At 39.2% G+C, this 23,586-nt stretch overlaps 1 protein-coding gene across 9 annotated transcripts in view; it reads right to left on the minus strand.

Annotated features, from left to right (window-relative positions):
• The window catches only part of MYO5A (myosin VA), a 117,924-nt gene that overhangs the window by 26,186 nt on the left and 68,152 nt on the right, over positions 1-23,586 (minus strand). For 5 of the 9 annotated variants that reach the window (XM_075273455.1, XM_075273453.1, XM_075273459.1 and 2 more), the window contains exons 7-22: positions 20,198-20,279; positions 17,928-18,035; positions 17,711-17,817; positions 16,854-17,119; positions 14,859-14,940; positions 11,643-11,783; positions 10,978-11,103; positions 9,717-9,809; positions 6,317-6,466; positions 6,009-6,106; positions 4,201-4,287; positions 3,861-3,969; positions 2,832-3,043; positions 2,580-2,736; positions 1,797-2,036; positions 1,462-1,710 (exon numbers count right to left, since the gene is read on the minus strand). In XM_075273455.1, coding sequence (XP_075129556.1) covers positions 1,462-1,710; positions 1,797-2,036; positions 2,580-2,736; positions 2,832-3,043; positions 3,861-3,969; positions 4,201-4,287; positions 6,009-6,106; positions 6,317-6,466; positions 9,717-9,809; positions 10,978-11,103; positions 11,643-11,783; positions 14,859-14,940; positions 16,854-17,119; positions 17,711-17,817; positions 17,928-18,035; positions 20,198-20,279 — 2,307 coding nt within the window. Of the gene's footprint in view, positions 1-1,461; positions 1,711-1,796; positions 2,037-2,579; positions 2,737-2,831; positions 3,044-3,860; positions 3,970-4,200; positions 4,288-6,008; positions 6,107-6,316; positions 6,473-9,716; positions 9,810-10,977; positions 11,104-11,642; positions 11,784-14,858; positions 14,941-16,853; positions 17,120-17,710; positions 17,818-17,927; positions 18,036-20,197; positions 20,280-23,586 lie in introns of all 9 variants that reach the window. The other 4 variants (XM_075273454.1, XM_075273458.1, XM_075273462.1 and 1 more) reach the window with 1 other exon arrangement.

Here is a 23,586-nt window from a genome sequence, read left to right on the forward strand (position 1 = left end):
GAGCCCGACCACAACTACCAAGTGCAGGATACATCAACTATGCGATTAATCCAAGGTATTCATATTTAGCTAAAGAGGAAAATGAACAGACTTTGTAACCACTACAATTGAGGTACAGCACCAAAGAGGCTTCACAGAACATTAGATGAGGTTCATCAGCTAGGAAACAATGATAAATATGTAAATCTATAAGCAAATTGGTTTAATAAGACATACAATGATACAGGAAAAAAATAAAGCACAGTTGGAACCTTACTTTTCTTCCTGCAGTGTATTACGTGTTCATCACCCTCTTCCTTAAAGTCAGTACCAGATATGAGTTCACAATAAAAATTTCCCAATAACTGCATAATGTACAGTTATACTATTGGGTGCCATCCTTAACCTTTCTGGTGCAGTTTTTCCTATTCCTCATCGCCTTTCAATTCTGTAAAATGGCCACCAGTTTCCCATAGTCTTTTATACACACTGTGCTTTGGTAGTCAATCTCTCTGATGGTCCATCCAAGGGCAGTAAAGATGGTCTAAAAGTACCAAAGCACAGAGTTTGTCTGCCAAAAGCCACTTTACTCTGTTGTCTGGCAAGGTTCAACCAATTTGTAGTTCCAACAAAAAATAAAGGTTGTAGCTCACCACATAAGCCGCAATGAATCGGGATCTTTAGGGTGCACTGCCAAATAACTCCGGACTCGTATAGCGAATATCCAATGTCGATTTTAAAGAAAGATTTTCTGGTCCGCACTCCTGGAATTTCCTTTTAAAATTTAACTTTTAATCTTCTATATAAAATAAGTATACAAAACACACAAGGTGACAGTGAAAACACACAGAAGTGCTTTAAAAACCCATATTTAGGAATGGCTGACACGTTTCTGGGTAACCTTACCCCTTAGTCATATGACTAAGGGGTAAGGTTACCCAGAAACGCGTCAGCCAATCCTAAATATGGGTTTTTAAAGCACTTTTGTGTGTTTTCACTGTCACCTTGTTGTGTGTTTTGTATACCTATTTTATATAGAAGATTAAAAGTTAAATTTTAAAAGGAAATTCCAGGAGTGCGGACCAGAAAATCTTTCTTTAAAACCGAAATTTGTAGTTCCGTCTTTATTCCCATTAAGGAGAGGGCACCAGGCTTATTAAACCATTCATTATGCATTTATGTAGAATTTGTTTTATTGTGATCCTGAATTTTTATGATTGTGATCATGCTCTATCACATATGTAAATACGAGATGAAACACTACATTCATCCAGTTACTATTAGCCAATACGCAGAAAGTTTACTATATAGAGATATAGTATATAGGCCTCATGCAGCAAAACGCTTGTCCTATACAGTTGTTTTCAGGATTATTTGGGTTTTATACTTAGAAATGTAACAGACCAGATTATCATGATCAAAACGCAAATAAATGTATAATGCTAGTGGTAGTATTACATAGTTTCAAAAAGGATAATATACCTTCTCAGTCTCAGTCTTATACTTGACAGCATTATCCTCAATCTTCTTCTTTTCATTCTGTGTATGAAGTAGTTCTTTCCTCAGCCTGGCCAACTCATCCTGGAGGCTCATCACTTGGTTTGTGGCATTTTTTGCCTCCTCCTCAAATTGTTTCAGACGGTCAACATCACTTCTCAGCTTATCTTTCTCTGTAGTGTAGGTTATCTCCAGATGCGTCAGCCTCTCCAGCAAGGACTTATTGTCCTTATTCTGAAAATACATACAAGAATTAACAAACAACATAGTCAATATGAACAGAAAGACAACAACATGACTGCTATATAAAGTGGTGTTACCTGTTCGTCAATTCTACGCTGCAGTTGCATGATCTTATTTTCCATGCCAAAGTTGAGTTTCTTGTAATGTTCGACAGATCGAGCTTCAATTTTCAATTTCTTCAGCTCTCTCCTGGCCATCATCCTGCGGAAGCAGGACTGGAGATAGACAATGGCTCTCATGCTTCTCTTGAAAGTCTTACGAGCCAACCAACCACGGACGCGCTTCTGAATGATAGTAGCCTTGTGTATCCTCAGCATCTGAAACATAATGGAGTCATTAGAAATTTTATATACATCACAATACAGACACCAAAACTATCCCAAAAACATGGAATCAAGCCATCACACAGGCAGCCATAGAGCTAGCATTTTTGTTACATAAAAGGTACTGTGATTGTCCATTAACCAAAACTATGTCAGCTTGGTGGTAAGTATCTGATCATTAAGGTTCCAATATCTGGCATCTACACTGATCACGGAGAGTCCTGTGTCGAACTGTTTGAATGGAGCAGTGGTCTAGTATGTCTGCTGCCACTTCATTAGGTTCCATGGGGCTGCCAGTTACCCAAGCTTTGTGCTCTACTTCAGCCCTTCCTAGATTTGAATAGGCCACTCCACACAAACCCAATTATGTGGGATCTCTGTTCTTATGATATGTAATGGTCCCAGTGCTCAGAATCCCACCGATCAGACACTTACTAACCTTCTTGTCAATAGGTGAAAAGCTGTAATCTCGGGACAATTTCTTTTAAGCATAGTATACAGCAAGCGATAAACACCATTATTGTTTGCTTTTCTTACCTGCTGATACCTCTTTCGGGCTGCATAACCCCGAAGAATTGTCTGAAGAGAAAGTGTAATAGCCTGTATACGCCGATACTTCTGGCGAACCACATACATTCTCTGAAATTTCTGTATAATAATTGCTGCTCTGGTCCTGCGCAGAAACTGGGCATAGCTGGATGAACAATCCAAATGGTTAAAGTATGCTCATAATCCTTAGAAAATACATAATAGAAATAGAAAAAATAGATACACTGAATATACACTCACCATCTGGCCTGATGCCCTCTAACATATCTCTGAATACAGATAGCTGCCTTCTTCATACGCAAGTACTTCTTCCTTAAAAGCCAACCACGTATTGTCTTCTGGATTCGGATGCAGGCCATTCTCAACTTGTCGGCTCTTATTTTCTCCAAATAAGCTACTTGCCCAGCACGGAAGAAGATTTTTGTTTTACCAAATTGATACTTGTCTTGGTCCTAGTTTAAGTAGAAGATATTATTTTAATAGTGTCATCTATACGGTGTCAAAAACTTACTCTAAGGCAATTTAACATAAATGAAGTAGTGTTCACATCTACTCAGAGAAATAGAAACTTATGGCATATTTCTACTATATGCCACGCAGCTATGATTTGTGGGGATAAAACCTTGGAAATCACCTATGATCTTCCCCAACACAAGTGTACCACCCATAACAGTGGTGAAAGGCACAATTGTGCAGGGAAAGAATGTAAAGGGACCACTCTTTTATAAGTCTTCTATTTCTACGGTCTTCAGTTTTAAGGTTCATGTTTGGTTTAGGCTCCATCTCAATGATTCTGATGCAGCTGAATTTTTTTTTCTCTCGCCTGGACCACTCCCAAGCAATCACTTCTGCAGCCCCAGAATGGACCAAAAAGACCATCTGACAGTAGAAACTAACAGCAATCGTTGGCATGGGAACCGTGGGGAAAAGTGTGCCAGAATCAGCGGAACAGCACCTATTGAAGGCAGGGGTGAACCATGGCTTTCTGCCGCCTGAGGTGGACGTCAGAAAGGCGCTGTTCCAGCGGCCTCCCCAATCCACCGCTCAGTGACTGTGACCCTAAGCCAGTCCAGGACAGCTTGTCCTGCACTGGCTTAGGTCGGCAAAAATGCCGCCCTCCCCGTGGCCCTGGCATAGCGCCGCCTGAAGCGGTCGCTTCAGGTCGCCTCATGGGAGGTGCGGCGCTGACTGAAGGGTGCAAAGATTTGGAGATGGAGGAGGTGAAAGGTGTTCTTTCCTATTATCAAGTGTTTTAAATAATTCACATACCACAATGAGCTTCTCCAGGACATTTTTGCAGGTTTGTCTACGGTCACTAAGGACATCTTTTTGTTTCATGAGTACACGGTATCGACTGAAGAACTCTTGATAAGTCCACCTAGGACAAGAGACAAGAAATCCTGGTAATTGGTATTAGATAGTGGCACTCAGATCTTTTCATTCATAAACATCTTGAGTCAAAAATGAATATATGTATTTCCAAAAATTAAATATACATTTTCCCCATATATATTGTTATTTGATGGATAGAATAGGTTAGCATTTCTTACACTAATCAAGTGCGTGCCTATACAACCTGATATGACCTCATAAGAATGAAACTACTCACCTAGATGGAAATCCTGCAGCACTGATCCTTATGGTTTCCAATACACCACAAGCCCTGAGCTGCTGGACGGCACGTTTGGAGTCAAACCTTATGGAAATAAAATTGAAACAATTAAAGAACAAAATAGAGACCTTAAGGAATAAAATTCCTTTAACTTGGACAGATTTCTGCCAATATCAAGCACTAACTTATGATATTGTCAACTGTATAAATATGGAGAGGAATTTGGATGACCCATCGTTCATGGAATCCCCTTTTCTCATACATTTACAATAAGAAAGTAACATTGTCGGGGGAGATGTCCTGCCAACAGAAATTTTATGCCCACATAAAACAATGCAATAAGTTGACGTCTGACCGCTAACATGTTTATACAGGGCAAGGACAAGACCAATTATTCACAACTGTCATTGTTCACACGATCATCTGACTTTGAAAGACCCTTTAATCTTAATTTAAAGGGGTTTTCTAGCCTCAAATTGATTTTTCATACTGGTGACCTATTCACTAGCAACTTCTGACAACCAGAGGCTATCAGACCCCCACAGATCACATACTGATAAAATATCCCCTGGATAGGTCATTAGTGTGAAAAATTACTTAGGGTCGGGTAACAACTTTCAGTAGCCATTATTAACCTATAAACTTTTTTTTATGATATGTGTCCTGGACCTATAAGTAGTAAATGAAGGTCATGCATACTAAATTTTATCAGTATCTACATTGGTTAAGCAGGCAATAACTTTTCAGCTAACTTAGTCTTATGTCATGTGATTCTGGAACAAAATGTAATGTACTTTAATTAAAAATGTGGCTGTCACTTGGTGTCTCTCTCATCTAGCCAATTTACTGCTCAATCTTTTATTACTAGTCTCTGACTATGCTCATAGATTGTTTATATTTTGTATTTTATCCACTTGCATCTATTTGCCCTGTATTTACAGTTCAGTGTTCCTGAATCTCCTATATTATGGTCACTTGGGCTTTTTCTCAGCTATTACGGTAGTTTTGTAATTGTATAGTGACTCCTGGCAGTATAGCAGAACAGTATCAGCAGACTGCTGAGGGTAGCAGACTGCTTCTTATTGTACATGCTCACAGCCTCATAGAGAGATATGTAAAGAGTGTGTTGGCCAGAATTTGATTATTAACACCAGGAAAACTGATAGGACATATTTCAGCTTTTCATGAAAACTCAGGAATCCTTTGAAGTGCCATCCCAGCATATTTTTTTTTTATAGGCTAGGTAGTAAAGGAAGTAGAGTCAAAATCTGCTAACTCTGCTTATGCTGTCACCTAGTACCTGTAGAACGTGTGGAATTTGTACGACTAGCTATGGCATAAGGATTGGTATTCCCCTCATGGCCATAACTCGTCATGCACCCCTGGACTACCCACGGCTGTGAGAATAAAACTCAATTTATTATAGTTATAAGGCAGTGAGTTCCAGAACAGACCAATCACTAGCGGAATAACCTGACAGCTTTTATTCATGACCACTAAAGGGCTGACAATGAAATGCTTCTTTAAGAACAGATTGATGATCTGAAAATACAAAAATAAAAGTACTCGGCAAATGACAACTGACCGCTGTTTACGACAGGCAATGCTTTACAAATAAAAGCAATTGCACAAATGTCAGTCCAGATCCTGATGGTGGACAGAGGAGCCTGGATTTATACAGTCCCCAGAGACTGTGAGAGATATTGTGGTAATACGGATGTAATTGGGAATTACTTTTTCTTTACGTACAAATGTTTACGTACTGCAAAGATCTAGAGCAATGGACTGTCAAAGTAGCTACTTACGTGAAAGGATACTTGAAGTCATTAGGCTTAATACAGCGTACATAGTGAGGGGTGGTCGCATTCAGTGTCTCCATAAGAAGATGCAGAGAGTTCCTAAACTGAAATGGAAACAGATTCATGAACAAATAAGCAAATATGTTGTGTTGCATAAAACTACATGTACATTCAAAGACCCTCTGCACACTTGTATCTATATAAATTAGCAATAACAGAAGGGTTAAAAAAACAAAACCCTTCAGCAGTTCCCGATTTGGAGTCTTAATATATCCCATCAAGGGAACCACCACCTAAAAGTTTTTTCAGCTTACCTGGTGGCCGACTGTTTTTTTATGCTCCTTGCTCGCTTGCTGGGGTTTTGGTTTGCGTAAACCTGTACGGGATAGGAGGGTACGTCCTGGGGGAGCAGTGGATGTTGGGCTTAAGGCGTGCTCTTCATCTTGGAACAGTTCTGTCAGCAGCTTAAACTAGAAAATTAGAAAACGGTTCTTACAACCCATACAGGAGTTGACAGGAAACTGTTTTTTAATTGCTAAAATCTTAAGTTAGTAAATGTTTAAATAAAAATTTGAAAACATATTAAGGTGCTGTTCACGCTTTGGTCATTGGACTTTTTTTTTTCTTTTTGAGCAAAAAAAAAAAAAAAAAAAACTTATGGAAACTGAAGTTTGCACAGCACCTAAGGAGCAGGTACTAAAAACATAATAGCATGCAGTTCTAAAATGCAGTGAAACATTATCAACTTTAAAGGCACGGAAATAAAAATAACTTGACTGCTCGGGTGTTATATTTAATATTTCATGGGACTGATCTGGTTTTTCAAGGCTATCTAAAACGTGTAAAGAAAAGTTTCTACTCATCTGATAGATTCCCTTCCAGTTCTTAAAAAAGATCTGAGAAGCATCAATGTACAGCATTTATAACCACAGAATAGGAGGCAAATATATGAACACTGGGGTCTCCATACTGGGATGCCCAAAATGTCTTCCTAGTCACGGGGTGAGAAGAAAATTCAATGAAAGAATGCTCAATGACTTGTGTAAGAGACTGATGGGAACAGCCCAGTATAACATAGGACATTGACACAGGCTGTCAACTTTGCAGAGTGTTCAAATTTCCTGCAGTGCCACCAAGGGGTAAAATGCAGTTCCACTGAAATGAAAGGGTTGCTTATAATCCATGGACATGCTAGGACTTCCAAAGTAAAAGATGCTCTTTGAATTCTAGTAAATGAGGGTCTTGAAAAGGAAAACTTTCCCATTAACATAGAACTCTATGAGTATCTTCACACTGCAATCTTTCAAGAATATTTTGGTGCATAATTGTTTCTTTTACACCAAAGTGTGACTCAAAACAGGCCTGGAAACAGCTTTTCATCCATTTCAAAAGAAAATAAGCTTTGTTGTTCCTCCAACGCATATTTACATGGATTCGGGGGAAAAAACAACAACTCTATCATTGGCATTTTTTCAGCCAGTAAATTATGATGTGTGAACATGCACTAAGCCAGTATTTGTACTTCTAATTAAAGGAAACTAATCACTTTTGTTCAGTATATTTAAAATGGTTTCCCATCATAGAAATTGTTAACTTATTACTGGGATAAGCCATCACTTGGTTGGTAGAGGTGCAAATGTCAAGAACTCAATGAATTCGGAGTACTGAAGGAGCCATAAAGCTGGTAACTGCTAAGTGAGGACCTGCTACAAGACTCCATTTCTAGAAATATGCCAGCATTTACTGTGGTAGAAAAAAACCTTTTAAAGAGAACCAGCCACATTTTAGTCCCTTAAACCACCACAATGCCATTATCCCCAACAATAAAATATTCCTAATGATGTATAAACTGTGTCTGGCATCATACACTACACACTCTGATCTGCTGCAAACAACCAACTACCTCACCCAGCTGGCAATTCTAACATTGACCTACTGTGAGAAAAGAGATAACAACAGTTTAAAGAGTTCAGTCACATTTCTGTCAAAAGAAGCAGCACAACCAATTAAGTACAGGAGTTGATCAGACTCTACATCAACAAAATGCCAGTTGTAATGAAGGCTATTTTCAAAGTTTTTCTTTTACAACTTCCAGTTCTGGCTCATAGAGGAGGTGGTTCCAAGTTGGGGAGACAGGGAGCCCATATGCCTTAAAGTATAAGAACAGGGGCTGTTTTGTTTAGTCGAACAAATAAAGAAGCAAATAAAAAATAAAAACAAAAATTTGCCTCATTTAGGAAAGGGGTAACGGAAATATCGTCAAAGATGACAAAGTATCAGTTATAGTAAAATTAAACATGCCAGATCCTACTGAAACGTGCAGTTGAGGTTATTTAGCTAACATGAGCAAATGTCTTACAAAGGAGTGGAGAATGAAGTGCTCACTGCTCAAAGGGCACCCAAACGGAATATGGGCATATAAAGAAGCACAGATGCCAGCAGTCATTTAGAGTGAGGGTCTATGCAGCAACAAGGCTGTCTCAAGAAAATGTTCAAATATAGTCAGACCTGTTAGTACGACACACATGCTTCAGGTTACTAAAATTCTAATAATGCAGTGCGATTCCTAATGAAACTGCGGAGCACCTATAAAGCAATACACACACACAAATTTTCCACTCTGCTAATGTCACTAGCATGCTGCCTTTATCACATTACTTTTCACCCCCTTTTAGGCGTAAGCATTAAATAAAGCATCACAAAGCAGAATAATTAAGAATCTAGATTCTTGATGGAAGTTACCTTCTGATGGGCGTGTTTCACACAAAAGGAAAAAAGAAAAAAGAAAAAAACCACAATGCAATGGTGAGACAATAAAATAAACACATACGTTTATGAAACAGATGAAGAATAATAGAAGTTGTTATGTGTTGATATTCACTAACGTATGTTCAATTACCTTCCAAATTCAGAGAATGAAAAAAAATAAAAATCAGACAGTGTTTAGAAGTTGTACTTATATGAATAAAAGACATGACCTATGTGGAAGATTTATGAAGACCGGCATAGTCTGATCTCCAGAGCTGCGATACCAAGTATATACATGTTGTTGTGACACTCAAGAAACTGACTATGTAAAGAATCCCTTTCAGAAAGCAGCCGCTAGGGCAGCCTCTGCAATAGAAATGTAATATCAAATGGCTGTACTTCACAATAACAGCATCCTTGTAATACAAGTAATTGAGTCCTCGATATAGGAATCCTTCTAAAACCACAGTTTTAACAATGGTGATACCCACGTACCCATGTGTCCATTTCACTTTTAAGACCATTGCGCTAGAGGGATATTTTTGTTCATAAAATGTACAGAAATTGAAATAAAAACGAATTTAACAATTCAATTTTTTTTTCTCCACAAGGGGGCGCGCAGATTACACGCACAAATATATTATTTCTAATAATAATGAATAAGAACAATAATACATAATACTACTGAAGTTCTGGCAAATTCTGCAAAACATAACAGAAAATATATTTAACTAACAATATACTCTGGCCCACTGACACCCACAATTACATTTGTGCAGTCCAATGTCTTGGCACACAGGGCTCCTAGTATTAATCTAACCACAGGCTTCTTGTATATTCTTCCTATGTTCTCTCGTGTTTCCTTCCAGACGTCACATGTGCTCTAGTGCCTGGATAGGTGTAATATTGTCATGGCTTATGGTAGCTGCCTTGAACACAAAGCATAACATCTTACAGCAGTCTAACTTCACCAACCTTACTCGCTTTAAGAACTTTTACTTGATCTTCAAATACTGTATCTTTATTCTTCTCAAGAAAGCCTTCACATTGATATTCTACCTGTAAATAATGTAAGATATTAATTTCATAATAAATCTTAACGTGCACAGAAAAGGAATTACAGTACAATTCTTATACAAGATGTTTTTCAATGACTTTCTTAGAAAAACAAGAGTGCCCAGATGACCGCTTAGGAAAATTATTTCATGGTTTGTTATATGCCAAAAATAGGAACTAAGGATCCATTGTGCAAGTATCCTCCTACCCTATATTTAGATGCTTCCTTATTATATCCTAATCTAGCTGATGCTTTCCACCAATAACAAGCACCTAGTGTAATAACTGTAAAGAAACCCAGGAGACATGAACACAAGGGCTCGAATCTTGTCACGCAGAAGCTACTCCTCCATTCACAATCTCCTGCGCCATTATTTTTAGGGCGGGTAAAAATAATGGACTGCATAATGCTATTATTGGTAACTGATATCTGTAAGACCTCCTATAAATGTTTAGGTTGAAAATGACTATCTTACTAAACTGGAGCGCTGTAAATGTTACATCAGTGGTTCCCAAACGTTATGGGGTGGAACAGATGTTGACGCTATGAAACGTAGTTCAGTTTGGCAAAGACTCCATTATTAAGCAACACCACCTGGCCTACATTTCCCTGAAATGAGCTCAATGGACAGACATTAGATCAATGTCCTAGACATTTAATGTTTCTTCCCGATGCGCAGGTCGATGGGCAGTGTGGAAGACGTCTTTCTATTCTGGATGTGCGGTGCTAGGATCCCAATTTGGCTGTAGATAGAATGTGACCCAATCATCTATCAGTGGCCACATTGGGAGCACAACACAAATATTGGTGAATGGCTTGTGACTTCCTAGGTGTCTTCTTATGTGACCCATAACTGGTGAAACAGTACGTTACATTACTGTCAGTCAAACCCCTCAATTTTTGTGGGACCACCTGACTAACATGCATAGCAGTCTACCGACTGTTCCGAGACAGCAGATGTCAGAGGAAAGAATGGTTTGGGTTTTTTGATTTCAACAAGGGAGATTATTTTTTGTCAAAGGAGGTAAGCAACCATCACTGGAGTCTGGTAGTGAATTACTCCCTCTCCCCCTATCTAAAAATATATGGCTAACTTTAGTTCATTAGGACAAAGTAGATTTCTTGTTCACCAGAAGATAAACGAATATAAATAACTTAATCTATGGTTACCTTATCAGCAAAATGCTGGATAATGAAAGCTACATTGGACAGTCGTGGTTTCTCAAACAACGCACAAGTTTTGAGGTGCGTGTTGTACAATTTCTGGGCCCAGGTATTGTCTGTTCCTTTGGGCATCTACAAAACATAGAATATTGTTAATAAACTATTATTTATAGACAACAGTAAATCTTCAAGACAAACTCCAGATTCTGCTCTAATGAAATATAAGGTACAACATCCACAAGAAAAAATAAACCAATAAATTGTATTATAAAAGTAAATCTATAGTAAACTGATTATACGACTGGGACCCCCGTACATCAGCTGTTCTGACAGCGCAGGGCCCAATAATATTTACATGCTATGAGCCATGCTGCTTGCCATACAAAGGCCTGCCTCTATGGGACAGTGCTACAGTACCTAAAGCGGTCGCTACACTTGGAGTGAGTAAGCAGCGCAGCTCCCCGCATGTATACATTACTGAAAGCTGTCAAAACCCCCTCCCCCAGATCTAATATTGAGGTGGAAAGCACCTTCAAATAGAATAAAATATTTATATTTGTGTGTATATATACTTTATTCCTAATAAATTTTCACTTTCCAATGTTGGACTTATAGGTTATTAATAAGCTAAAATAAACATTTGTCATATCTGCAATGTAGAAATTGCCTACCTTACATTCCTCGTCCAGTAAATCCAGGATACCCATTTTGGCCTCTATGAGATTGATGCATGGCTGGTTGTCATAGAAATCAATCAGGGTCCATGGGATTTGTTCCTTCATGTATTCTTCTTGTTCCAGCTTAAACACATGCTGTTAACAGGACAAAATAATATACTCAGAAGACTAGGACAAGAATGCAGATAGTACAGGCATGGGGTACAATTCCTAAGAACACAACCTAAATATCACATATACCAGTGACTTGCAAATGTTATCTAAGACTTCTAGTAAGTGGAAGAAAAATGAAATGTAGTGTTAATGTCATTTATTTTGCTGAGAGACTGATACCGAACCTCAATGAAGCCTGCAAGATGCTGTTCAAAAACATAGCAGATGTCCTGGCTTTTATAGCTAACTGATGTGTCACCTATCTAGGACTATTCTTGACTATCTGGCCTTGCTCCTTGTAGAGTCCTATTGCTCTTTTAATGAAGAATTTTCCATCATTTACGCCCCTGGGGTCCCCTTCCCCCTGGACCCAGATACTACTGCAGTATAGCTCCTCCCCCTTGGCTCCTTTCCCTTCTTCCTCCTTTCTTCTCCCCTTCTCCTCCTCTGGCGTCTACTTGGGGATCTCCCAGTTATCTATAGTGTAATATATTGTTGCTGCTGTTGCAGCTATCTGTTGTCACTGTATTTTATGCCTTATTGAAAACTAATAAATTGTGAATTTAAAAAAAAAAAAAAAAAAAAAAAAAAAAACCAGACTAAAAACCCTGGACACCTTCACCAGCTGTTGGAGAGAAGGACAGGCTTGTGCGTGTTCTGTCTCCTGATCTCACAGATAAAGCAGAAAGGAGACTATAAAACAGTGAACATATAGACAGAGGAATTAAAGGTCGGCCCACCATTTCAGATATATTTTCATATCAAAGGAGCCAAAATTAAAAATGAAGTCAAATCCATTGAAGTGAATAAGCTGCCTGCAACTCCCAGTCAGATATCCAGAAGCAACACCGTGCAGGGAAAACTAAAAGCAATGCAGGACAAATTACAATTCTCAGAGTCAGTACATGTTACAACCTTTGTGAAATGAGAATGTCCCAAAGTCTATGTCCAAAGTTGTTTTACTGCTCCGGGAGATGATAGAATTGTTATACAAGGAACTGGTTGATATGGTTATGTTGTGCTATTTACCTTCCCTTCTATCCTAGCCTAAGGCTAATCTAGGAGTCTGATGACATTTCCTTTTCGGACTTCCTTCAGGTGCAGAGTTGTCATGGTAACATTGTGTGGATAAAAATCACTAAATGCATTGATAACCCAAAATATACACACAGCCATTAAGGATTTAGACATTGTATCTGAAGTGTGAATTTGTGCTAGCTGTCCATAATCTGAACGCACTTGACCGAGATCAGCAAAAAAATATGTTGTCAGACTATCTACGCAGAGCAGATCATGGCTTTGGTCTACATTTCAAGCGATCATATCCAGTACATAAGTAGAAACAGAAGATATTTCACATTTTTAATGAATACCAAAGCAGTTTAGGCAACCTTTAAGAATACAAGTCAGACGTCCTATGAAATGATACTTGAAAGACAAGGTTTGGGGGATATTGTCACTCCTTAGGGAGAGACCACCATATAGGTGTGTGGAGACTTGTTAAGCCTTTAGCACTCCACTTTGCAAGGAACTATGGGAAGAATATGCAAATCTGCCTTCCATGATGTAATTAGGAAGACAGTTGCTGCCTCATTGTTGCAAACCAATAGAGGGCGCTCACTGGAATGTGCAAGCCCGTCTTAAGACAGGATTCCAGTGAAACAACCCAATAGGTTGTTTCACTGGAATTAAGACTTAAGACTTAATTATTATTAATTCCTGTCTTAAGACGGGCTTGCACATTCCAGTGAGCGCCCTCTATTGGTTTGCAACAATGAGACAGCAACTGTCTTCCTAATTACATCATGGAAGGCAGATTTGCATATTCTTCCCATAGTTACTTGAAAGACAAGTAACTTATGATGTATTATGCTTCAGAAGCACCTAGTAGAAGAAGTGATCTAAAGAATACTTCTTAAGGCTAAAAGCCCACATTGGGAAAATGCTTAGTTTTTGCTGCTGCAGAAACTCCACAGCAAAAAATACTGCATTTTACAGTACCTGCAATGTGAATGAGATTCTGGCTAATCCCAGCCACACTTTGAAGAAAAAATTCTATAGTGGAAAAGCTGCGTTTCCAAAAACACTAACGCTTTTGAAAATCCTAGCACGTCAATTATGCCTGCGGAAACACTGCTGTTTTCCGTATAGGTATAAGGTAAGAAAGTCCACAGAGGAAAACTCTGCAAAAACACAATGAAAAACCTTGCAGAAAAAATGCTTTGCGTTTCATCTGCAATTTTTTTCACAGTGTTTTGCTACATGTGGCCTTGGACTAAAAACCAACAATAAGCCCCCCAAAAAATGAAAGTTCAGAATTTGTCATAGCATGCCTTCAACATTACGTATTAATGACTCTTTCATGTCATGGAATGGCATAGATGTCTTTCTGGTATAGGTAATCTAAGTTTGAGATGCCTTCCACAAAAAAGCATTTTTTAGGTTCCTTCTGGTAAGTCTTCATATAATCTGAGAAGAGTTTTCAATTAAGGTATTAAATATATCCTTATGGTACTAACTGTAAATGCTAGTGAAGGCCATTGTGAAATCTGTGAGCAGTATTAAAGGGGTTGGTCACTTTCAGACCAATATTGACAAACAAATGTACAATAAAAAAGATATACAATTTTCCAATATACTTTCTGTATCAATTCCTCACAGTTTTCTAGATCTCTGCTTGCCGTCATTCATCCTGTTACTTCTAGAGGATAAAACTCTGACCATGGTCATGTGATTTACGGTCCATGGTCATGTGATGAGCACACAGGTGTACAGCTGATTACCAGGCAGATGTCTGATTACTGAGCTGTGACTATAACGAGCGGCACCTGTGTCCTCATCACATGACCATGGACCGTAAATCACATGACCATGGTCAGAGTTTTATCCTCTAGAAGTAACAGAATGAATGACAGCAAGTCGAAATCTAGAAAACCGTGAGGAATTGATACAGAAAGTATATTGGAAGATTGTATATCTTTTTATTGTACATTTGTTTGTCAACATTGGTCTGAAAGTGGCCAACCCCTTTAAGGCATAGGGGTGTTGACTGCTCACCAGGTTGAACTGCTGCTGTAGCTTCTCATTGGCGTAGTTGATGCAAAACTGCTCAAAGCTGTTTATTTCAAATGTTTCAAACCTGTGAGAAAAATAAGGAAATATTAATGATCAGTAATTCTGGAAATATAAGTTTCATATGTAGATCAAGTATTTGTTTGAAAATAACTGAATATATTATTAAAACAGAGTTATCTTTGTTCATTCAATTTGCATTTAGTGAACTAGATAAACTATTAAAACTTCTATTTTTGAAGGCATTCTTACTTTTTGTACATATTTACACCCATGTGATTAGTTACCAGAGCCACCTTATAACAGATTAGTTTTATGATTTGTATGATTACTACTAATATGGATAAATACCCATCTTAAAGGGATATTCCAGATTCTATTTTAACCCCTCCAGATGCTTAGAAAAACAAGCACTGAATACTCCGCTCTACTTGTGGCCAATGACGAGTCTCAGTTGGGGTTCCTTTGACCCCCACAAGGGCGATACAGCCAATCATTGCTGGCGCAGTGATCTGTTGAAATGGAGCAATGAAGTATCAGTGCCCAGCCAATCACGGTTGACATTCTGCAGCAATTAATGCTGGGGAAGATAATGAGGAGTTATTTCCCCTATAGAGCATACCAAGCATTACACAGGGTCCTTTGGAAACATGCACTAACATGCTGGGTCCACCACAGCAAGAGCTGATATTTCTAGGTAAGACTCCCTTTCTATAAAACCTCAAAATTTCCTAACAGGATATTTGAAAAGTTGTCCAGATCCAATTTAATTTATGGTTCAATGACAATTTATTTTCTGGATCACAAATTTCACAGGATATGTGCCCAATTTATTTTGATGATATGGTACAGGAAAGTATACATGTGACACTTACATTTAGTATCGTACAGAAGACTTCTATCAAAATATTGTATTACAAAGCAATAAAATATTCAGATTTAGGAGTTAATTGCATGTATAAATCACATACAAAAGAACACAAAAATGCCTTTTACAAAGCAAAAGACAAATTCCATTTTGAAAACATCAAAACCATGTGACCCAACTTTCCTTGAGGCAGCAAAGTCAGCAAATGTATCACATTACTTATGGAGTCATCTAAATACATGCTAGACTATAGGAATCTGCTTAAAATAGCTGATTATATACTAAGCATAGAACAGAAGATCTGCAAACAAACTACTGTCAAAATATGACTGTAGCAAAGAGGATAACACACAAAGAAGAATCCAAGATAATGATACTATTTCTTATGCTATAGACAGATTAATGAATAGAGACGTAAAGTTATAAACAGATAGATCTCATGCTGCACGTTGCTATGCTCACCATTACAAGCACTACACAGCATTACAAATAGAAGCTTTGTATAAGGAAACTAATCCTAGTAAACAGCATAAATACTAACTTCAAGGTTAGTAGAACATCAATGATAACACATAGAAGAGTATAGGAAACTGTAATATATCTTATAAAAGAAAAAAATGCTTCTTTCTCCATGCATCTGACTCTTTTTTTCCTGCCTCCACCAAAACTGACACTTAGGCTATATCCATGTGCATGTGCCCGGTCTGTGGTTGAACTTTACAGACATAACATGGATGATGTCCATGTGCCACCAGTGCCTCCACAGACCCATTAATGTGCTTCAATGAGTCCTTGCCGCAAAACAGACATGTACAGGACCAGTCCTGAGTTTGGCCCTGGGTTCCTGGCCCAGTGACAATACAAAGTATGGGGCCATTACAGTATAATGAGTCAGTGTGCTAACCATGAAACCCCAACATAAACCAGCATTTTTCAATGAAATGCCTATAGCCACGTATTAGCAATGGGAATTAGTTATTTTATCAGTTGATTTTCTTCATTTGTACCAATAAATGTTATATATGAATGAGTGACAATTTTCTAATCCAATATCATAGGTTATAAAACCATTTGACTCAATATATAAATATTCATTAGAATCTATCGTTTACCCATAAATGTCGAGGACTCCAATAAAAGAATTTTGCTTGGCAGATGACAGTAGGGCTTTATTCACGTGAGTAACAATCCAGCCGAACAAGTTTGCATAGATGTGTTTGGACAGAGCGTCTCTAGCATTGGTGGCCTGTAGCCGTGAGATTGGCTTGATGTACGTCTCAGCAGCAGTTACAAGTTTTCGATGGCACAGCCAGTGTGACATTTCTTCATAGTCCACTCCCATCAAATCACAAAATAGAAGAAGGGGTTCATGTTTTGGCTGCAATTCAAATACAAAAGCTATAAGAAATGCAATTGAAGTCTAAATCTTCCATCCACAAAGACATATATTATGCCATTGAGCTAACAGTTATTAGTCTCATGTATCCTTGTGGGAAAAACTCCCTCATATCTGCATTGAATGATGGCTAACTGGTGTGCATTCAGATACATACAAAGTATCCGGCAATCATTGCTAACACATGACAGATGAAAGAAGATATTTTTTCTTTTCTAGTGTAGTGTCTTCTTTCCAAGGGAAATCCAGACTATAAAACCTCTCCGAAACAGATGAGCTACTGTAATTGTGGTTGCTGAGCTTTTTTGGTTTCCATTCAAGTAACTAAGTATATTACTCCCTAGGCATAAACATTATGACTAGCAAAAGATCACTAGATAGACTGCAATGTCTAAAGAACCAGCAAATGGCAGGGTGCTAGACAGCTCCAGGACAAGTTGATATCTTGTGCAACAGCAACAAAGTGGTGCATTCACGAGATACGGCCAAACTTAGTATTGCATAAATGTGGAACAAAAACCAATGTTTAAGTAACTATTAAATATACACTATATGATGCTAAAGAGAACTTACCGGAATGACACAGCTGTCAGCATCCCGAGACTTAATGTCCACATTTCCCAAGTGGAGTATAGCAGCTAAAATTCTAAAGATTCCCATCTGATACTGATCCCCGATACCTTAAAGACAACAGTTTGGAGGGGGAAAAAAAAAAGATCAATCACACATAGACAAAGGCAAATTTAGTAGAGATAATGTGGGCCAATAGAAGAAACACAATACAACCCACCTAGTAAAGCGCAGGCATTCCTTGTGTTCCTCAGCTCTTTTGCATCATCAACTCCATCAATGACTGGGCTTCTGCCTTGGTTGGTATAGTGGAAACTGTTGGCATTCCCTGTTGGAAAGAAGTTATAGGTGTTAAATGTACACAATGTACCGTCAGTGTAAAGAGGCCATGCTGCTCTAATGGAGACTTCGGACTACCACCTTTCTAGATTTTTCTAGTTGGGGAAGCAATAGACTGAAATTATGGCAACATCTTTGGCTAGGACAACAGTGTAGGAATAAAATGTTAGATCTAGATACACCTGCAAGGTCACTTTAGGGTATGTTCCCACAGAGTTTTTTTGCAAGCTGAAAAAATTTGCTTCAGGAAATAGGAAGCAGTTTTTTGACACAGTTTTTTACATGATGCGTTTTTTTTGGTGTGTTTTTAGTTGTTTTTTTTTGTTGTTTTTTTTTTGGCTGGAGCATACTGTGTGGACCTGGAAACTTTTCTTAAAAAAAAACGGTAGCCGTTTTTGCAAAAACCATGTTGCGTTTTTTCCGCCTCCCATTGACTTCAATTGGTTTTTCCAGTCGGAATCTGCCTGAAGATCGGTCATGTCGCATTGTTTCCCCACTAGCTGAAAAAAAATGCTAGAGGAAAAAACTGCTTAGTGACACCCATTGAAATGAATGGAAGGCGTTTTTTCAGGCAGATTTTGAGGCGGATTCTGTGTCAAAATCTGCCTGCAAAAAACTCTGTGTGAGCAGACCCTTATAGAAATGTTTCAATACAAAAAAAAATGTAATCTCCCACCCTACACCTCAAACTTTTCACCAGGTTTGGGACCCCTAAACCAGAAGCATGATTCTATGCTGCTGGAGTTTTGGGCCCCAATTCTGGAGACCCCTGTCTCAATCGCAGACTCCGTTTAGCAGATATTGAAGGTTTTCATCTGTTATAGGCGAGTCACAATTATTTTTGGCCTATGCCTATACTGTACAGCTGGAGCTGAGGAGAGTACACCTTGCTTCACTGTGCATGTGTAAAGAAGCGAGGTATACTCTCCCTGCTTTCAAGTTAACACACGTGCCAACAGCTGCCCAAGAAGAGCCATGACTCTGGCATAGTACAATCTGCAGTATCTGCCAAGAGAGGGTTACAAAGATTGGGGCCCTAAACTCTAGCAGCATAAAGATAAATTCACAGGTTTTGTTGCAGTCAGTTTTTTAAGGCAGAATCCACCTCAAAGTCTTTCATAAGAAACATCAATGGGAGCCAAGAGCAGATATTTTCCTCTACTAGAAAATAAAATAAAATTATATATATATATATATAAGCTCTTCAGGCGGATTCTGCCTTGCAAAATGCATTTGAAATTAATGGATGGCAGAAAAAAAACGGTAGGTTTTAAAAAAAAAAAAAAAAAGTTGTCTTTTAAAAAAATACTCCTAAAACCTGGTAGCTGTTTTCTGCGCCTCCCATTCATGTAGTCTCATCTCGGTTTGTAAGGCAGAATCCACATGAACATATAGATTCTGATATAGATCTGGACTCCTTAACAAATGAAAAGGAGATTTGAGAGACTCTTTTTGAGGCAGAATCCACCTCAAAATCTGCCTGCAAAAAAACTCTGTGTGAACATATGCTAAAGATATGCTGCTGGTAAAGGGGCCCTAAATCTGGTGACAGGTTCCTTGTAATATCGCTGCTGACATCAATGAAATAAAGTCTAGGTCTAGGGATTACACTCACTTCCTGTTGAATAATAACACATTCAGCTTTGAGTGACTATTGCAGCATGTATAGAATTACAAGCCTTTCTTCATATTAATGTGGAAGGTATAGCTGTTAATCTATACTTATGCTGTCAGAAACAAGTTGCAATATAAAATTATCATTGCAACAGCAAAGTTTATTATATATTTGTGCATAAACAAACATTTTTTAACATGGATTACAAATATGCCTTTGAGGTACCTGATGGCACAGAACAACTTCTATTCCCCCATCTAGGTCTTCTAGTGGTCTGCACACATAGCTGGCAATGTTGTAATAATAGGGAGCAACAAACTCCTTGTAATAGTAGGGGCTTATTCATTGAACAGAAAAGTGACATCAATCATGGCCACAAAAGGTATCTCTGTAAAACTGCCTGCGACAAATCAGGTGAGAATGCCATCATCTTCTGAATGCCTACCATGTCGGGTGAGCTCAAACCTCTGACCAGGAGTAGAACTCTTCCAACCCCAACCAGTTTATTAACCCATGTAATATTGGTTATGACATACCCAGTTTAAGCACACTGAACTCCGGTAGAGAGGCCGAGGCACAGAGCTGGTAAAATATGTGATAATTTCTCTCCTCATCTGCCTGAAACAAAGGACAGTACACATAGTAAAAAGTCAATACATACTGCATAGCTCACAAGAAACTCATAATTACTTGGAAAAAGATGCAAAAGTCAGGCTCAGCAAGCATTAAATCTCCCGTAACCATATGCATACTAAGCAACATACAGGCTGATTCAGCATTCGCTTTAAAGAGCATGCATTTGTATTCCTGGAAACTCCATTTCTATCAGGATGGACTTCTCAGGTCTTACAAATGATATTAAAGAATTGTATAGGAATTTATAACTTTCTGTCATTATTACACTTGTCTAAGTCCAGCACTTCATCAGATGCCATCAAAGCCTGAGCAGTGCATTCACAGTCTGTGAAGCAGAACATGTCTGATGGCTGACCATGCATGAAGGCCAGATTAACCACAGAAAGATTAACCCAAAGCTGAGCACTCTGTACAGATGTTCTGCTATTACATCAGAAGATCATGGCATACTAGGTCTAAAGCAGCTAAGAACCATGGGATTAATAGTGGCTGCAAACAAGCTCATTTGGGGATATACAATGGAAAATAAATGTGTACTAATGTGTATATACTGATGAGGTCATAGTACACCGCTCTATATACCTCCAGTCTGTACACTGTATCATTGGCCCCTGGACCTGCATCCCTGCTGCCATTGACTTGAACAGGAGCAGGGCTGCTTCCGGCTACTAGTGGCAACAGCAGCTGATCACTGCTGGTCTCAGGTGCCATACCCAGACTGATCTGATACTGATTGTACAGTGCTGCAGAATATGTTGGTGCATTATAAATATAATGTATTATTTATTATTATTATTGTTCATTTATGTAGCACTATTAATTCCATGGTGCTTTACACTTGGGGGTTACATACAGTACACAAAATATACAGGCAGATATAAAACTAACAGTGCCGGACTGGCACAGTGGGTAGAGGGCCCTGCCCACAAGGGCTTACAATCTATTATTATGACCTGGCCTGTGCATAGGTCAACAGATACAAAAATGTTCAAGTCCTGGACAACCCCTTTAAAACAAGTTTTACTGACACCAAAACAGCTTTTAAACCACTTAGTAATGTGTAATGCAATGCCCAAGTGGTCAAAAAGCTTACCGTATTTTACGGACTATAAGGCACACTGGACTATAAGGCGCATTGCCCATGAGCGCCTTATAGTCCGTCTCGGTTCATATATAAGGCGCACCGGACTATAAGGCGCAGTCCGGTGCGCATTATATGTTATTGAAAGCAGCGGAACGCAGACTTTGCCAGTGGCCGCTTAACCCCCCGCGTGCCAGCCGCTTCTATTGGAAGCGCTCGGCAGGCGAGGAGTTAAAGGGGCTCTATCAGCAAAATCATGCTGATAGAGCCCAACCGTAAAAGTTATATTAAACTACCCCCCCGTTTTAAAATAAAACCCTGAAACAGAATGTGAAACTTACCGAGCGGTGCAGGGTGGGCGGGCATTCAGGCCTCCTCTTCCTCCGATGTCCTGACCACTTCCTCCGGCGCTCGCGAACTGATAATGGCCTGGGCGCATGCGCAATATCATAATGCTTCTACTACGGCTACTGCGCATGCGCCCAGGCCATTATCAGTTCGCGAGCGCTGGAGGAGGAGGACGGAACATCGGAGGAAGAGGAGGCCTGAATGCCCGCCCACCCTGCACTGTTCGGTAAGTTTAATATAACTTTTAAGGGTGCATTCACACTACGGAACGCCAGCGTGCATCACAGCCGTACACGCCGGCGTTACAGCAGGGCTGCCGGACACTTCCCATTCATTTCTATGGGAGCCGGCATGCGAGCGCTCCCCATAGAAATGAATGGACTGCTTTTTTCCATTCATTTCTATGGGGAGCGCTCGCATGCTGGCTCCCATAGAAATGAATGGGAAGTGTCCGGCAGCCCTGCTGTAACGCCGGCGTGTACGGCTGTGATACACGCTGGCGTTCCGTAGTGTGAATGCACCCTTACGGTGCCTTTTATTGCCTTTTATGTATGTATGGAAGCGGCACGCAGACTTTGCCGCCGCTTCCATCCATATATAAGGCGCACCGGACTATAAGGCGCACTTACGATTTCTGAGGAAATCGTAGGTTTTTATGTGCGCCATATAGTCCGGAAAATACGGTATTTGCATGAAGATTAAGACTGAGGCCATTAATAATAATAATAATACATTTTATTTATATAGCGCCAACATATTCCGCAGCCATATATAGTGGGCCACAGCGAAAAAGCACTGCAGGAAAAACTGCGGCAGCAACGAATTGCGTTATTTCCTGCAGCGCTTTTCACAGAAAGTCTGCAGAATTTTCCGCAGGTATAATGGACATGCTGTAATTTACAAAAGCAAGACAGTTTTGGAAACTGCAGCATTTCTGCTGTATGTATTTTCGGCAATGTGTGGATGGGATTTGCTGTAGTGCTCCTGCCACATGGGGCCCCAGCCTAAAAGTTACTTTTCAGTAGGCCATTAACTGCCCCTATGACAAAATATAAGTGGTTCAGAAAAGATTTTGATGGTGGTCAATTCCCTTTAACTCCTTCAGGACCGAGCCAATTTTCATTTTTCCCTCCCGCTCTTGCCAAAAGCCATCATTTTTAAAATTTTTGAGTTCAGCGTCACATGATGGCCTATTGTTTGCGAAATTTTCAAATTGTAGTTTGTAATGACACCATTCAATATCCTGTGCAAGCTGAGAAGCTGGAAAAAAATGTATTTGCACCAATTTCTTACTGGTTTAATTTTTACGTAATTCAGTATGTGGTAAAAATGTCATGTTACCTGTATTCTGTGGGTAGGTACGATTACAGTGAGAACAAATTTATAATAGTAATGTTTTGATACTTTTCAAAAAATTAAAAACTTTGCAAGATAGAAAAAACTAAATAAATTGTATTGTCATATTGTTGCACTTGTAACTTTTATATTTATGTGTATGGAGCAGAGTAAGGGTCTGTTCACATGGAGTTTTCTGAAGGTGGGCTTTGACGCGGAATCCGCCTCAAAATCCGTCTGCAAAAAAGGCTCCCATTCATTTGAATGGGAGCCATTCCCTTTTTTTTTTCCTGCTAGTGATTTTTTCCCACTAGCGGGAAAAAGTAGTAACAGGCCCCTACGTCTCGCGGATTCTGTGGCTGAGACAGTCGCGGTGTCTGCGGCGCGAGACTCACTCCCAATTAGACACATTCATTTGGGTCTAATCAGGAGCAGAATGCTGCAACGGGATGCCAAAGGAGTCTTTTTACACAGAACAAGATGTTGTTTTTATTGATACCGTTTGGAGGAAGGTCTGATCTGATG

The sequence above is a fragment of the Leptodactylus fuscus genome, chromosome 5 (genome assembly GCF_031893055.1).
Source record: "Leptodactylus fuscus isolate aLepFus1 chromosome 5, aLepFus1.hap2, whole genome shotgun sequence".
Taxonomy (NCBI): domain Eukaryota; kingdom Metazoa; phylum Chordata; class Amphibia; order Anura; family Leptodactylidae; genus Leptodactylus; species Leptodactylus fuscus.